This window comes from Carassius carassius, chromosome 35 (genome assembly GCF_963082965.1).
Source record: "Carassius carassius chromosome 35, fCarCar2.1, whole genome shotgun sequence".
Lineage (NCBI taxonomy): Eukaryota > Metazoa > Chordata > Actinopteri > Cypriniformes > Cyprinidae > Carassius > Carassius carassius.
Genome location: NC_081789.1, coordinates 26444857 through 26461880, shown reverse-complemented (window position 1 = coordinate 26461880; position 17024 = coordinate 26444857). Strand labels below are relative to the sequence as shown.

Here is a 17024-nt window from a genome sequence, read left to right as displayed (position 1 = left end):
GCACTGTATGTACAAATACTATTATTTGACCTTAAAAACCTCACTTTAACCCTCACATGATTAATGTTCTGATACTTGTGTGTGTGGATGTTTAAATTGTGTGTAGTTTTTTGACAAAATGAGCCTTGTTTTTAAATTCGTGCCTAAGCGATCATACAAAAACACCCCGTAATCTCGATGAACATTATGTGGTTTTCTTAAAAGTCATATGACTTTCCAAAAATGGGTGTTGTCTTCAGTATAAATTAGCTTTCTGTTCTAGTTGTCAGTTTAGTTCTTTTTGTCATCTGAAGAAGGACGGACTGTTCAACACAAGGAATATTGTAAGCATATCCATTTTACTGAATTATGAACTGAATTATGCTCTTTAATGAAAATGTCTTATCAGTTTTAATGTTATCATTAAAAAAAATCTTTAAATTTTATATATAATATTTATCTATATTTTTTCAAGCATAAAAATGCTTTGTAACCTGAAGACTCCCAGCTTCTGAACTAGTTAAGCCAGAATCTCAATCATTAGCAGAATGATAAAGCTACATCATTATTTACTGTCTTATATGTTACAGTTTTTAAAATTGCTTTCAAAAGACCATAAAAAACATTCCCTCTTGTGACTAATATTTAGACACTACGAGACAGCTTGTGTGCGCATATAAACAGAATATGTCAGCTTTATTTCTAAAGTGCTGTACAGTATAGATTGTTTCACAGCAGCTTCACAATAGTATCAAATTCTGCTGTAAAACAGCTCTTACAAGTCAATAGTGTCATTATACAACTCAAATCAGTTCAGTTGCATAACTGTAAAATTAATCAGATGTACAGTATATACAATGTATATGTGCATATGCAAGTATATGCGAGTGCTATGAAAAACTCCTGTCCACTGCACTCTGAACAAACAAAAGACACATGAGAGTAGTGTTTTACATTTTTCTCATGTATGTGGCTAATTATTTTAGTGTTTGTGTTGCCTTGATTTAAACCATGTAAGTTTTAAAACTTTGCATTCAAGTAATTAAGTGATTAACTGAGTGATAATTGTGAATTAGTGATGAACAGCTACTGTTAACAAACAGAATCACAGAAGAAAAGAGAAACACAAGAACTACTATAACTGACTTCAGACACAGTCTTAGATGAAATCAACTGAAATGAAATACATTAAATCATTTAAGATCTGATTAAACAACCCCACAAACAGCATCACAAGCTCCACTTATTAATAACCAGACTGACTTTATTTCTGTCAGACGTCTACAGAAGATCTTATTGAGAATGAACTAAGGTTTAGATGTTGATTTATTGTTTCATTTGAAGTAACCATGTTAGAGATCAGTGTTTGCTTTAGTTGGGCTCTTGACCCTTGATTTCCATCTAAGTATTTTCTCTGGCTGTTATAACCATGTGTTTCTAAAACACATTTGTTGTGACTCAAAAGCCCAGAAGAAATGCCATCAGGTGTTAACCTGTACCTAGGCGTAGGTTGTTATTGACGCGTTGGGTTCTTTTGCATCGAATCAAGACAGAGCCGAATATCTTTCACATGGCTTGTCGTTTATTCACCCATGAACTCTCCCCCCATAACAACATTGTGACCCCCTCTACCGCCCCCTGGAGTCCAGGCAATGTAACAATATTATAGATCACACCACATCTCCCTTTCTGAAAAGCAATAGACTGTGACCTACATTATTTATCACCTAGTTGCATCAAACTCTAAATCTCACTTTTGTATCACTGTGAAACATTTGGTCTTCTATAACACTTCCCTTAACAGTGCTTATTTAACCTGTTCCTTCCGGAGAACTCTTATTTAAACCGGCTTACACTAAAGAATATGAACTCATAGAGGCTTCTTTAAGCTACAAATGAACACACCGTAGCCACAATAAACAGTTAACCCACAACAGGATTCAACCCCTATTAAACCCTTATAAGACCACATTAACAAACCACCCTGCCTTGCCCCCAATACATTTTGTATTTCTTTTTTTTTTCACATTTCCATTTCTTTCTTTTTTTTTCCTTTTCACATTTGCATTTCTTTCATTCATTTTTTTTTTTTTGCATTTGAGTTCTCACAGGTCCAGTCGATCCGGCTTTTTGATAGACCTGCCAGACCTGGCTCTCACAGTTTGGGGAGTGCCCTGAGGCCCCTCCGGAGACACCTGACCAGAGTCTGTCGAAGTATCCTGCAGGTCAACCCCTGCAGCATGCTCTAATGTTTTACTGCTGTTGTCTGCTGACATGGGCACAAGGTGGCGGCGATTCCTCCTTACGGTACCCTGTGATCCACTGACCAAGTAAGATCTAGGTGTTTCATGTGCAGATGACACAGTACCTGTAGACCTTGTATCTGTGATCCACACTTGATCTCCTGGTGACAGGTCAGAGAGATTTCTCACTCTGTGTCTGCGGTCATAATTGCATGCGTCCATCCATCTCCTCTCCCTTTCTTTGCACTGCACCGACCGAAGGTCTGGGATGGCTGGCTTCAACACCGCTGGTAAAGATGGCACAGTTGTGCGCAAGCGGCGACCCATGAGCAGCTGGGCCGGACTGAAGCCATTGCTCAAAGGAGTGGTTCTGTAAGCCAGCAGCGCACGGTAGGGGTCTGTTGCTTTCTTTAGCAGATTTTTGATGGTTTGGACGGCACGCTCGGCCTCGCCGTTGCTTTGAGGGTATCTCGGGCTGCTCGTTACATGCTCGAATTCATACTCAGTGGCGAAAGCTGTCATGTGAGCCCCTGCGAACTGGGGCCCGTTGTCTGTGACTAGAATCTCCGGTATGCCGTGCCTGGCAAAAATTGACTTGAGGTGCTTTATCACATCCACAATTCTTGTCGGGCTCAGCTGGGCCACCTCCACATACCTGGAAAAATAGTCTACAACAAGCAAGTAGTCTTTGTTTTTCAAAGTAAACAAATCAGCCCCTAGCTTCTGCCATGGCCTCTCAGGTAGCTTGGAAGGCATAAGAGGCTCAGTCACATTGGCACGTTCTTTAACGCACGCCGTGCATTTCAACACCAGCTCTCCAATTTGGCTACTTAATCCAGGCCACCACACTGACTGTTTGGCTCTTTCACGGCATTTGACAATTCCCTGGTGCCCTTCATGAATTTTCTCTAGCACTCTATTCCTCATTACTGAAGGGATAACTAGCCTAGTACCCCGCAATAACAGTCCATTGTGAGTGCTGAGAACAGCTTTTTCAGTCCAGTAGGGTCTTACCAGCACATCCAGTCTGCCGCGATCTGGCCAGCCCTCGATGCAGTACTTCATCACTTCCGCGCACACGCTGTCTGCACTCAGCTGTTTTCGCAGCTCGGACAGGTAAGTCTCACTTGCTGGTAAATTTGAGATTATAGAGTCAACATATATGTTAGTTTCCTCCATCAAACCGTCTCCATCGGTCACGCCATTCTTCAGCGGCGCCCGTGACAGTGTGTCTGCTGTGGTGAGGCTTTTCCCTGGGACGTGCATGATTGTGTATCTGTACCTCATGAGTCTCATTCTAAATCGCTGTATTCTAGGTGGGAGAGAGTCCAGCGCTTGTCCACCCAGCAGGCTCACGAGGGGTTTGTGGTCTGTCTCCAGCTCAAAATGGAGACCAGTAATGAAGTCACTGAATCTTTCGCATGCCCAAGTGAGGGCCAGTGCTTCTTTCTCCACTTGAGCATAGCGCTGCTCCGTGCTTGTGAGTGCCTTGGACGCATATGCCACCGGTGCCCAGGTTTCCTGGCATTCCTGCAGAAGTACGCTGCCTAACCCATATGACGAGGCATCGGCTGATATTTTAAGCTCTTTGTTTGGGTCATACAACTGCAGGACTGGAGTGGACGCTAACTCTTGTTTGAGGCTGGTGAACGCCCTCTGCTGATCAGGCCCCCAATACCACAGGTTCTTTTTTGAAAGCAGGTCTCTGAGAGCTTTATCTTTTTCAGCTAGGTTGGGCACAAACTTGCCTAGTTGATTTACCATGCCCAGAAAGCTCCTGAGCTCACTGATGTTGTGTGGCGGATCCATCTCACGTACAGCACGTGTCTTTTCTGGATCTGGGCTTATCCCCTCTGCCGCAATGATGTACCCGAGAAATTTCACCTGGGTTTTGCTGAACTCGCACTTGGCTAAATTCAATGTGATGCCAGCCGCCTGTGCCCTCTGCAGAACCGCATGCAACCGTGTGTCGTGCTCTGCCTGTGTGGAACCCCATATAAGGACGTCATCCATGTGGCAGACGACTCCTTCTAAGCCTCCTGTCACTTCCGTCACCATCCGGTTCTGAAAATGTTCTGGAGCTGAGGCAATACCAAAAGGTAAGCGGTTAAAGAAATAACGCCCGAATGGGGTGATAAAAGTGGTGTAATGGGCACAGTCTCTTGATAATGGGATCTGCCAAAACCCCATATTGGCGTCCAGTTTTGTGAATATTTTTGCACCAGACAACATGCCTAGTGTCTGGTCCACAGACGGGAGGATAAACTTTTCCCTGCACACCGCTTCGTTGAGGGGAGAGAGGTCTACACAAATACGGATTTCATCCTTAGATTTCTTTGGTGCGACCACCATGCCAGAGCACCACTCTGTCGGCTGTTCAATCCGGCTGATGACTCCTAGCTGCTCCATGCGCTGTAGTTCCTGCTTTACTTTTCCCATCAAGGGCAGTGGGACACGGCGAGGTACTTTCAAAGACACGGGCCTGGCATCTGGTCTGAGCTTAATTGTGTACTGCTGCTGTACTAGACCTAGCCCCCCGCACAGCTTTGGGTATTGCTGTTTTACGGAGTCCAGGTCGATGCTATCTACTCTGGCTACCAGTCTGAGGCTAACTGAGGCGGGTCGACTCAGCAGAGCTGTGTTCAGGTGCTCCACTACATAAATGTCCTCTGTGGTGCATTTGTCACCACATTTCAGTATTTCTCTGGCTACACCGACTACTGAGAGAGGTACATGCCCTGGCCCGAACAGCGTTTTATTACCTGGGGTAAGGTTGTATGCGGTGCCTCTGCATATCTGTCTGTACACCTGCTCTGGTATGACAGTAACGTCTGCCCCTGTATCAATCTTGAACCTCACATTAGTATGTCTAACTTGTAAGTCTACTGTCCATGCATGTTCTCCTGCATCAATGGTTCCCAGGAATATATCATCATCTTCCCTGACAGCACTCACGCTTTTAGCAGACTTGCACACTTTGCCATAATGCCCTCTCTTACCACAATTGTGGCAGTCTGCATTCTTTGCAGGGCACTGGAATTTAGCGTGCAGCTTACCACATTTAGGGCATGACCTATGCTCTGCTCCTGATTGTGCTTCGTATTTGTCTTTATGCTGTTTAAATGGCAGTCTTTTATTTTTCCATGCCTGCTGTTTTGCTTTCTTAGTGTGTAGAGCATCCACTGTTGTTTTTGTAGCATGTGAAGCATCACCTCTCAGATCTGTTTGTTGCCGTTTCATATCCTCTGCTTGTCTGACCATGTTAATGGCTTTTGCCAGATCCAGCCTGCTCTCCATCTGCATTTTCTGCGAAAGCACACTGTCTCTAATGCCTACTACGATCCTGTCTCTCAACAGTTCATCGCGCAGTGTCCCATACTCGCAATCTTCAGCCAGTGCATATAAAGCAGTTATAAACGAGTCTGCAGATTCAGACGGCCCCTGAGCTCGCTGGTTAAATTTAGCTCGTTGGTAAATCACATTTTTCTTCGGCACGAAAAAGTTTGTGAAGCCGTCTTTGACGGAGCTGTATATCAGTTTCTGTTCAGCGGTTAATGTTAGCCCTTTTAGCACGTCATCTGCCTCGTCCCCCATGCAATATATCAGCGTATTCACCTGATTAGCGTCTGATGACTTATCCAGGTCGCTAGCCACTCTGAAGCGCTCGAACCGTCTTATCCACTTTTCCCAATCTTGTGGCTTCGAAAAGTCGAAGGATTCCGGCGGGTTTATTGAGAACGTCGCAAATGCTTTAGCAGGAAGCTGCAGAGGGTCGTTCTGTTCAGCGTGCTGTCCTCGTTGCGAGAGTGACATGCTTGCAAAGTTTGCTTAAGCTTCTCCACTTAAGTTATTTCCTTTCTCCCTCTTCTCATATAATACCCACTATCCTTTCTCTCAGTGTAGCACCACTTCTGACACCATGTCACGTTGGGTTCTTTTGCATCGAATCAAGACAGAGCCGAATATCTTTCACATGGCTTGTCGTTTATTCACCCATGAACTCTCCCCCCATAACAACATTGTGACCCCCTCTACCGCCCCCTGGAGTCCAGGCAATGTAACAATATTATAGATCACACCACAGTTATACTTCATATTGGTGATGGTAATCATCAATTATTGAACTGTACGGAGTCTAATCTCTGATGAAATAGGTATTGTGTAATTTTATTCATTATAGTAAAAGTGATTTTAAGAGCCAGTGGTTCTGTGATAATCAGTTAATCTGAATGACTTTTTAAATAGTGTGGTCTTCTACGGTGTCAAACAGTCACACACAGACATCAATAATCAGACCATGACCCTCAACAATGGTGACCATAAAAAAAATGCTGCAGAGCATGCTGGGAGCCATGGATGAGTTTTGTACTACAATAGTACCCAGCATGCATTGCAGCATGTTTTTTTATGGTCACCATTGTTGAGGTTCATATTCTGATTGTTGATGTCTTTGTGTGACTGTTTGACACCGTAGAAGACCACACTATTTAAAAAGTCATTCAGATTAACTGATAATCACAGAACCATTGGCTCTTAGAATCACTTTTACTATAATTAATCAAATTACACAATACCTATTTCATCAGAGATTAGACTCCGTACAGTTCAATAATTGATGATTACCATCGCCAATATAAAGTACAACATCCTACGCCTAGGTACAGGTTAACACCTGATGGCATTTCTTCTGGGCTTTTGAATTACAACAAATCGGTTATAACAGCCAGAGAAAACACAAAGACTGAAGACAAGGGTCAAGAGCCCAACTAAAGCAAACACTGATCTCTAACATGGTTACTTCAAATGAAACAATAAATCAACATCTAAACCTTAGTTCATTCTCAATAAGATCTTCTGTAGATGACGTCTTACAGAAATAAAGTCAGTCTGGTTATTAATAAGTGGAGCTGGTGATGTTGTTTGTGGGGTTGTTTAATCAGATCTTGAGAGATTTCATGTATTTTATTTCAGTGTCTGAAAGTCAGTTGTAGTAGTTCTTGTGTTTCTCTTTTCTTCAGTGATTCTGTTTGTTAACAGCAGCTGTTCATCACTAATGCTCAATCAGCCCTTAGTTAATCACTTAATTACTTAATTGCAATGTACATCTTCTTTCAGTGAACTCAACTGAATTAAGTTCAGAGTACTCATAACTGTTAGTTTTTTCAACTTCCTCAAATGGTTTGAGTTAACATAACTTAAGGATATCTGTTTACTCAAACCGTTTGAGTTAAGTTTACTTGTCGGGTTTTACAGTGCACCTGACTATTCCTCCAACTGAGTCTCGAATCAGCTATTTCTAAATATTTTGATCTGTTGCTTAAAAATGCTTATCAGTTGTTACAATATTAAATATAGAGATTTTTTTCAATACTTTTGAGTTGCTGTTGTTGCAGAAGTAATGGCTTTACACTATATTTAAAGTTTTTATGAACATTGCTGAGGCGGCCCTTGTTCCTCTGAGAAAACAGGGGACTTGCATTCTCAACTACCTCGACGACTGGTTCATTCTCGCTTAGTCTCAGGATCAGTTGTGCGAACACAGGGACTTGGTGCTCTCACACCTCAGCCTGTTTGGCTTTCGGGTTAACTGGGAAAAGAGCAAATACTCCACGATGCAGAGGATCTCTTTTCTCGGTGTGGAGTTGGACTCGGTCGAACAGACAGCACGCCTCAAACAGGAACTTGTTAAGTCGGTGTTGAACTGCTTGAATACATTCAATAGCAGGATGGCAGCCCCACTGAAACAATTTCAGAGGCTCCTGTGGCATATGACTGTTGGGGCTGCTCTATATGAGATCGCTTCAGCACTGGCTTCATGGCCAAGTCCCGAGGTGGGTGTGGCAACATGGCAGTCACCGGGTCCAAGTCATACCGGCCTACCACCAAACCTTCACCCCATTTCTGGGCTGCTCAACCGGGCAGCCGACACGATGTCTCAAGCTGGGGGCAAGTTCGGGACTGAGTTCAGCTTCCTGACAGCCTGGTGGATGAAGCTGTCCTTCAGTCTGCTGGTCCTGGCCTGGAGACTCCACAGTCTCCTCCCTGATGGCAGCAGACTGAAGAAGATGTGTGATTGGTGAGTGGGATCACCTGCGATGCAGAGGGCTTTGCGGTTGAGACGGGTTCCATAAAAATCCTGCAGGGAGGGGAGAGAGACACCAATGATCTTCTCAGCTGCTCTCACTATGCGTTGAAGAGTCTTTCGGCAGGACGTGTTGCAGGCTCCATACCACACAGTGATGCAGCTCGTCAGGATGCTCTTGGTGCACATGATGGGGGGGCAGGACTCTGGCTCTCCTCAGTCTGTGGAGTAAGTAAAGACGCTGTTGTGATTTCTAGGCTAGTGCTGTGGTGTTTTAGGTCCAGGAGAGGTCCTCTGTGATGTGCACACCCAGGAACTTGGTGCTGCTCACTCTCTCCAAAGTCGCACCGTTGATGGTCAGAGGAACGTGCTGAGTGTGTGCTCTCCTGAAGTCTACAACAATCTCCTTTGTCTTCTCCACGTTCAGAGAGAGATTGTTGTCCCTGCACCACCCGGCCATGCGGCTCACCTCGCTCCTGTAGTTTGTCTCATCTCTGTTGCTAATGAGACCCACCACAGTCGTGTCATCTGCAAACTTAATGAAGAGGTTGGAGTTGTGGGATGGTGTGCAGTCGTGGGTCAGCAGAGTGAGGAGGAGGGAGCTCAGCACACATCCTTGGGAGGCCCCAGTGTTCAGTGTGATGGTGCTGGATGTGTTGCTGCCGACCCGTACTGCCTGAGGTCTTCCAGTCAGAAAGTCCAACAGCCAGTTGCACAGCGAAGTGTTGAGCCCCAGCTGGATCAGTTTGTGAATTAGCTGTTGAGGGATGATTGTGTTGAATGCTGAACTGAAGTCTATGAACAGCATTCTGACGTATGAGTCCTTTTTCTCTATATGTGTGAGTGCTGAGCGGATGGCATTGGCGATGGCATCATCGGTCGTCCTGCACCCACTAGTAAAAAAAAAATATAAAAAAATCTGCTGTCTGAATAATTTTTGGTTTGACTGTGGATTAATGTCTGTTAAAACTAGGTAAAAAGTAATTCAGTCAAGAGCAGTGAGTGAATTCTTTCTTTCATTTTCTTGGATTAACATTAAGAACGCAGACAGCAGTTAGTAAAGTAGGCACGGTCACTTTAAGAGACAATGAATGCATCCATTATAATGATACACATCAGATTTTTTTCTCAACTGTATACTTTCACTTAAGGCATAACCAACATTTTTTTTACATACTTTCCAAAATGGATATTTTGTCATATTTTGAATGTATTTGTCGGTACAAGAGCAAGAATAGGCAAATTCGGTGTTCAAACGCTTTGAGACACCTCTTTCTTCATGTGCCCCCAACACCAGAACACCGCGGTGCTGAATTGGGCTCTTTCACATCTTTTTCTGTTTGTTTAAACTGCAATTTGTATTTGTTTGTTCAGGTGCAGGAGGACACAAACTTCGCGAAGTAGAGGTCCGTTTGGAGTTGCTGCCTGTGAGACGCAGCTCTTTGCATGCGCACAGAACACGATGCTTTTCCGCATCTTGTGTTTGAATGCTTTAAACTCTTTTGAATGTTTAAATATACACAGCTTTAAATACGTGAAAATGATAAGCTTACATGACAACTTGCAGCAGTGGTCCGTCAACTGTCCTGAGCAACTTTTTAGGCTGGCCTCAGCCAGTCAGTTGGGTTCACCGGTTGCCCACCCTGAGGCGCGGTCCCCTATGGTCACCAACTTTCACCCCACTAGCGACGGCCCTAAGTGCATGTAGGCTAGTCTAGGAACAGCATAGTTCAACACAGTTACATGACAACACTGGCCGTCACTGCCAAAAAAAACAGACTGGCCCACCGGGAATACTCCAGGTGCTCCCAATTAACCAGTCCGGGCCTGGCTGTTAGAGTACATTTTAACAATTGACCACGTAATACAATTTTATTTAAAAATCATACAAACATTTTATAAATACATTGTTGCAAGAAATAACCATTTCCCAACAATTCAACCAAAAAATCTATCAGATTTTCTCCACAGTCCACATTTCATAGCATGTTCTGTGTTTGCTACATACTATAGATTGTAGATCATTGTGATGGCACATCAAACCATAATTAATCAAACTTAATCTGACCTTTTCTTTAAAATTTTAAGATGGTGAAGTTAGTGTTGAGGAAAAGATGCCTGATTATTTCTTATATCAGTGGTAAAGCAACTGTCACTTCACTGAAAAAAGTGCACGTGTTTTGTTACTCTAAAGAATATTTGAACCGTTTAAATTACACTGGGCTACCCTTGTGGAGAAGAGTGGAGCATTTGCTCAGGCTGTGGACTGGTAGCACTTATGTTGTTACAGATTTGCTCAAAGAGCATTTAAAGGTGTAAATTTTTTTTTTGTAATTTGTTTTTTTTCTACATTTAGTTAGGTTTCTGCTGTGTCTGCCAGCTAAGAAAAGCTGAAAAGAAAACATGCAGCCAATTTGTTATAAACTCTCTGAGTTTAAAAATGTGTCATCCAATGACCTGTTTCAACTTTCTAAAATGCTTATCAGTTGTTACAATATTAAATATAGAGATTTTTTTCAATACTTTTGAGTTGCTGTTGTTGCAGAAGTAATGGCTTTACACTATATTTAAAGTTTTTATGAACATTGCTGAGGCGGCCCTTGTTCCTCTGAGAAAACAGGGGACTTGCATTCTCAACTACCTCGACGACTGGTTCATTCTCGCTTAGTCTCAGGATCAGTTGTGCGAACACAGGGACTTGGTGCTCTCACACCTCAGCCTGTTTGGCTTTCGGGTTAACTGGGAAAAGAGCAAATACTCCACGATGCAGAGGATCTCTTTTCTCGGTGTGGAGTTGGACTCGGTCGAACAGACAGCACGCCTCAAACAGGAACTTGTTAAGTCGGTGTTGAACTGCTTGAATACATTCAATAGCAGGATGGCAGCCCCACTGAAACAATTTCAGAGGCTCCTGTGGCATATGACTGTTGGGGCTGCTCTATATGAGATCGCTTCAGCACTGGCTTCATGGCCAAGTCCCGAGGTGGGTGTGGCAACATGGCAGTCACCGGGTCCAAGTCATACCGGCCTACCACCAAACCTTCACCCCATTTCTGGGCTGCTCAACCGGGCAGCCGACACGATGTCTCAAGCTGGGGGCAAGTTCGGGACTGAGTTCAGCTTCCTGACAGCCTGGTGGATGAAGCTGTCCTTCAGTCTGCTGGTCCTGGCCTGGAGACTCCACAGTCTCCTCCCTGATGGCAGCAGACTGAAGAAGATGTGTGATTGGTGAGTGGGATCACCTGCGATGCAGAGGGCTTTGCGGTTGAGACGGGTTCCATAAAAATCCTGCAGGGAGGGGAGAGAGACACCAATGATCTTCTCAGCTGCTCTCACTATGCGTTGAAGAGTCTTTCGGCAGGACGTGTTGCAGGCTCCATACCACACAGTGATGCAGCTCGTCAGGATGCTCTTGGTGCACATGATGGGGGGGCAGGACTCTGGCTCTCCTCAGTCTGTGGAGTAAGTAAAGACGCTGTTGTGATTTCTAGGCTAGTGCTGTGGTGTTTTAGGTCCAGGAGAGGTCCTCTGTGATGTGCACACCCAGGAACTTGGTGCTGCTCACTCTCTCCAAAGTCGCACCGTTGATGGTCAGAGGAACGTGCTGAGTGTGTGCTCTCCTGAAGTCTACAACAATCTCCTTTGTCTTCTCCACGTTCAGAGAGAGATTGTTGTCCCTGCACCACCCGGCCATGCGGCTCACCTCGCTCCTGTAGTTTGTCTCATCTCTGTTGCTAATGAGACCCACCACAGTCGTGTCATCTGCAAACTTAATGAAGAGGTTGGAGTTGTGGGATGGTGTGCAGTCGTGGGTCAGCAGAGTGAGGAGGAGGGAGCTCAGCACACATCCTTGGGAGGCCCCAGTGTTCAGTGTGATGGTGCTGGATGTGTTGCTGCCGACCCGTACTGCCTGAGGTCTTCCAGTCAGAAAGTCCAACAGCCAGTTGCACAGCGAAGTGTTGAGCCCCAGCTGGATCAGTTTGTGAATTAGCTGTTGAGGGATGATTGTGTTGAATGCTGAACTGAAGTCTATGAACAGCATTCTGACGTATGAGTCCTTTTTCTCTATATGTGTGAGTGCTGAGCGGATGGCATTGGCGATGGCATCATCGGTCGTCCTGCACCCACTAGTAAAAAAAAAATATAAAAAAATCTGCTGTCTGAATAATTTTTGGTTTGACTGTGGATTAATGTCTGTTAAAACTAGGTAAAAAGTAATTCAGTCAAGAGCAGTGAGTGAATTCTTTCTTTCATTTTCTTGGATTAACATTAAGAACGCAGACAGCAGTTAGTAAAGTAGGCACGGTCACTTTAAGAGACAATGAATGCATCCATTATAATGATACACATCAGATTTTTTTCTCAACTGTATACTTTCACTTAAGGCATAACCAACATTTTTTTTACATACTTTCCAAAATGGATATTTTGTCATATTTTGAATGTATTTGTCGGTACAAGAGCAAGAATAGGCAAATTCGGTGTTCAAACGCTTTGAGACACCTCTTTCTTCATGTGCCCCCAACACCAGAACACCGCGGTGCTGAATTGGGCTCTTTCACATCTTTTTCTGTTTGTTTAAACTGCAATTTGTATTTGTTTGTTCAGGTGCAGGAGGACACAAACTTCGCGAAGTAGAGGTCCGTTTGGAGTTGCTGCCTGTGAGACGCAGCTCTTTGCATGCGCACAGAACACGATGCTTTTCCGCATCTTGTGTTTGAATGCTTTAAACTCTTTTGAATGTTTAAATATACACAGCTTTAAATACGTGAAAATGATAAGCTTACATGACAACTTGCAGCAGTGGTCCGTCAACTGTCCTGAGCAACTTTTTAGGCTGGCCTCAGCCAGTCAGTTGGGTTCACCGGTTGCCCACCCTGAGGCGCGGTCCCCTATGGTCACCAACTTTCACCCCACTAGCGACGGCCCTAAGTGCATGTAGGCTAGTCTAGGAACAGCATAGTTCAACACAGTTACATGACAACACTGGCCGTCACTGCCAAAAAAAACAGACTGGCCCACCGGGAATACTCCAGGTGCTCCCAATTAACCAGTCCGGGCCTGGCTGTTAGAGTACATTTTAACAATTGACCACGTAATACAATTTTATTTAAAAATCATACAAACATTTTATAAATACATTGTTGCAAGAAATAACCATTTCCCAACAATTCAACCAAAAAATCTATCAGATTTTCTCCACAGTCCACATTTCATAGCATGTTCTGTGTTTGCTACATACTATAGATTGTAGATCATTGTGATGGCACATCAAACCATAATTAATCAAACTTAATCTGACCTTTTCTTTAAAATTTTAAGATGGTGAAGTTAGTGTTGAGGAAAAGATGCCTGATTATTTCTTATATCAGTGGTAAAGCAACTGTCACTTCACTGAAAAAAGTGCACGTGTTTTGTTACTCTAAAGAATATTTGAACCGTTTAAATTACACTGGGCTACCCTTGTGGAGAAGAGTGGAGCATTTGCTCAGGCTGTGGACTGGTAGCACTTATGTTGTTACAGATTTGCTCAAAGAGCATTTAAAGGTGTAAATTTTTTTTTTGTAATTTGTTTTTTTTCTACATTTAGTTAGGTTTCTGCTGTGTCTGCCAGCTAAGAAAAGCTGAAAAGAAAACATGCAGCCAATTTGTTATAAACTCTCTGAGTTTAAAAATGTGTCATCCAATGACCTGTTTCAACTTTGTGCCATTTTTAATGTAGCTATTTAGTTATTTGAAAATAATCACCTCTGACCGAATATGGAGTCTGCCCTTTTCACATCTTATTTTTATAATCTGTGTGTTGTTGTTGTCTTTGTGTACTGGAAGCTTGCAACACAAAAAAAAATCATTGTATGTGCAAACATACTTGGCTATAAAGGTCTTTCTGACTTTGGATATGTATGTGTGTAATTTAAGAAGTAAACTGATTATTTGCAATGTCTTGTTTTCTGCTTTATTTGACAGACAAAATATGTCCAGCTTGGAACAAAGAATGGAGAATATTGATAAAATCATCAGTCAAAGTAGTGAAATTGGATTTTGTGTTCCTGCTCGATATAATATAAATCCAAGAGTAGACCTTCATGATAAATCTAAGCCATATAGACAAAAGACCTTTGGGGAGAGAAATGACAACAATAAACCTCATAAAACCCTTCTGCTGGTGGGAGAAACAGGAACAGGAAAAACAACCCTGATCAATGTGATGATCAACTACATGTTGGGTGTGAAGAGAGAAGACAAGGTTTGGTTTGAGATCACGGATGAGCTTCCGTCTGAACAGATGACTGATGAGCTCTCAGTTCAAAGTCAGACCTCCAGCATCACTATTTATGGGTTTTATCTACAGGAGAGTCTAATCGATTTAACAATCATTGACACACCAGGATATGGAGACACACGTGATATTGATAAGGACAAAGAGATCGCCATGGGTTTGCTTAATTTAAGCAGATGTGATAACAGTATCCATGAAATAGATGCAGTGTGTCTGGTGATTAAGTCAACCGTAAATCGACTCTCTGAAAGACAAATCTACATATTTGATGCTGTTCAGTCTTTATTTGGGAAAGATATTGCTGAAAACATTGTCTTATTCTTCACACATTCAGCTGGAAAGCAACCTAAAAATGCTCTGACGGCTGTTAAAGTGGCTAAACTCAAGTGTGCAGTGAATGATCAGAATCAGCCACATCATTTCCTGTTTGATAACTGTCAGTCAGAACCTGCCGATGGAGAAGATGATAAAGAAGATGAAAAGATACAGGAACAATCATGGGATCGCAGCTATAAAGGAATGGAAAAATTTTTCACGTTTGTTGAAAACATAAAACCAAAAACTTTACTGATGACTCAAAATGTGTTACAAAAACGAAATCAGTTGGAAGCAAAAGTGTTAAATTTACGCTCACGTGTTCAAGAGGTAGAACAAAAGCAAAAAGAGCTTAAACAAACCAAAGAAGCTCTGAAGAAAAATGAGGAATATGCTAAGGAAAAAAATAACTTTGAGTATGAAGTTGACGTGCAGTACAAAGATAGAGTTGATATTGATCCAAAAAAGTGGTGCTTGACTAAAAAGGCAACATGCTGCACAGTTTGTGAGGAGAACTGTCATTATCCAGGATGCTGGTGGGCCAAAGATCTCTCATGGTGCAGCATGATGAAAGATAATCACTGTGCAGTGTGCACAAATGAATGCCACTACAGCAAACACATCAAAGAAGCAAAAATATATGAATCAAAGACAAAGAAGGAGAAGAGAACATATGAAGATTTAAGGAGGAAATATAATGTCAAAATTGATGACACTGTATCTGTGGCCACAAAGTTGGAAGAAAATCTGAAAGAATTAGAGAAAGAGAAATTAAAGCTGGTGATTGAAGCTTTTCACTGTGTGGAAACACTGGAGTTGATAGCACTCAACACTGATTCACTGCTCACACTTCAGCACATTGATTTTCTGATTGACAAGCTGAAAGAAATAAATGAGCCTGACAAGGCCAAAACACTGGAAGACATCAAGAAGAGAGCAGGAGAAGAAAAACAAGGAGCACTGGGATACATAAAATGTTTATTTAGAAAAAAATAAATAAATCCTATTGCTAGTTAAAAAAAATTGATAAATTCTCTTTAAAAAGTATCCTTTTATGTGATATAAAGCTGCATTGTTAAGATGTGTTCATATACATTTACATTTTTTTGAGTTTGGCACAGAGTTTGGTGTTTATGTTCAGTCTTAAATCTGTATGTTGTATTGTCCTGCTGGATTTAATCAACAACAATTAATCAATTGTTGAAACTTCATTATAATTATTTCTAATGCTCAATTTGCTCTTAAACTGTGACATTGATGGACTGTATAATAAAAATGCATATAATGAAATACACGTGCTAGAGTACTGAATCTGTCTGCTCTTGAAAAAGCAGAGGGAATATAAAAATATATATTTACTAATTTCAAAGTAACTTGTATGTGGTCTCAGTGGTTTATAGAAACAGACCTTTCCCAGATAGCAAACGGCCCACACAGCAATCAGTGTAGTTCAAGTATATTATTATTATTATATAGACCACAATTTCTGATGGTTGTTCTGTTCTATATTAGTTGATGTGGGTGCAATAATTCCAAATGAATTTCCCAAAAAATTAAATAAACTAAAATGAAATCTCTCTTAGCCTCCTTGACTGATCATTGTATAGGCCTGTTTAAAGTACAAAACTCTATAGTTTAGCAGTGCCTTGCTAGTTCAGCAAAACGTTCTGTTGAATTTACTGGTTTAACATGTTTTTGTTTGTTTGTTAGTGTTGTAAATTACAGTTTTAAACTGTAAAATTTGCAGGTTGTTTTGCAAAGACGTTTACATTTTTGGTCTGTTTCTACAGAATTATTCTGGCTATCACTTTTATTTGGTAAAAACAAGCATTTGTTTATTTATTTAACACAGTGAAGCCAAAGTATATTTAAAAAAGATTTAAATTAGCTAGACACAAGTTGCCCTTTTAATGGTGCCCTATTATTATTGCTTGACAAATTTGATTAATTTCTTCTACTTTACTGCGTGAAGTAACTCATACAGAACTTATTAAAAGTTTGGGGTCAGTAAGATTTTTAAAGAAATGAATACTTTTATTCATCATCAAAATTAATCAAAATACATTTATAATGTTACAAAATATTTATTTTTAAAATGCTTCTATCTTCCTTTCTTTTCTTTTTT

General features: G+C 41.9%; 1 protein-coding gene across 1 annotated transcript; it reads left to right on the top strand.

The window, feature by feature from the left end:
• The first annotated feature begins 253 nt into the window (after nt 1–253).
• LOC132116438 (uncharacterized) lies at nt 254–16347 on the top strand. The gene is made up of 2 exons (XM_059525248.1): nt 254–323; nt 14272–16347. Exon 2 carries the CDS (start codon nt 14279–14281, stop codon nt 15893–15895), a length of 1617 nt encoding a protein of 538 aa, XP_059381231.1. The 5' UTR covers nt 254–323; nt 14272–14278; the 3' UTR covers nt 15896–16347.
• Nucleotides 16348–17024: the final 677 nt, after the last annotated feature.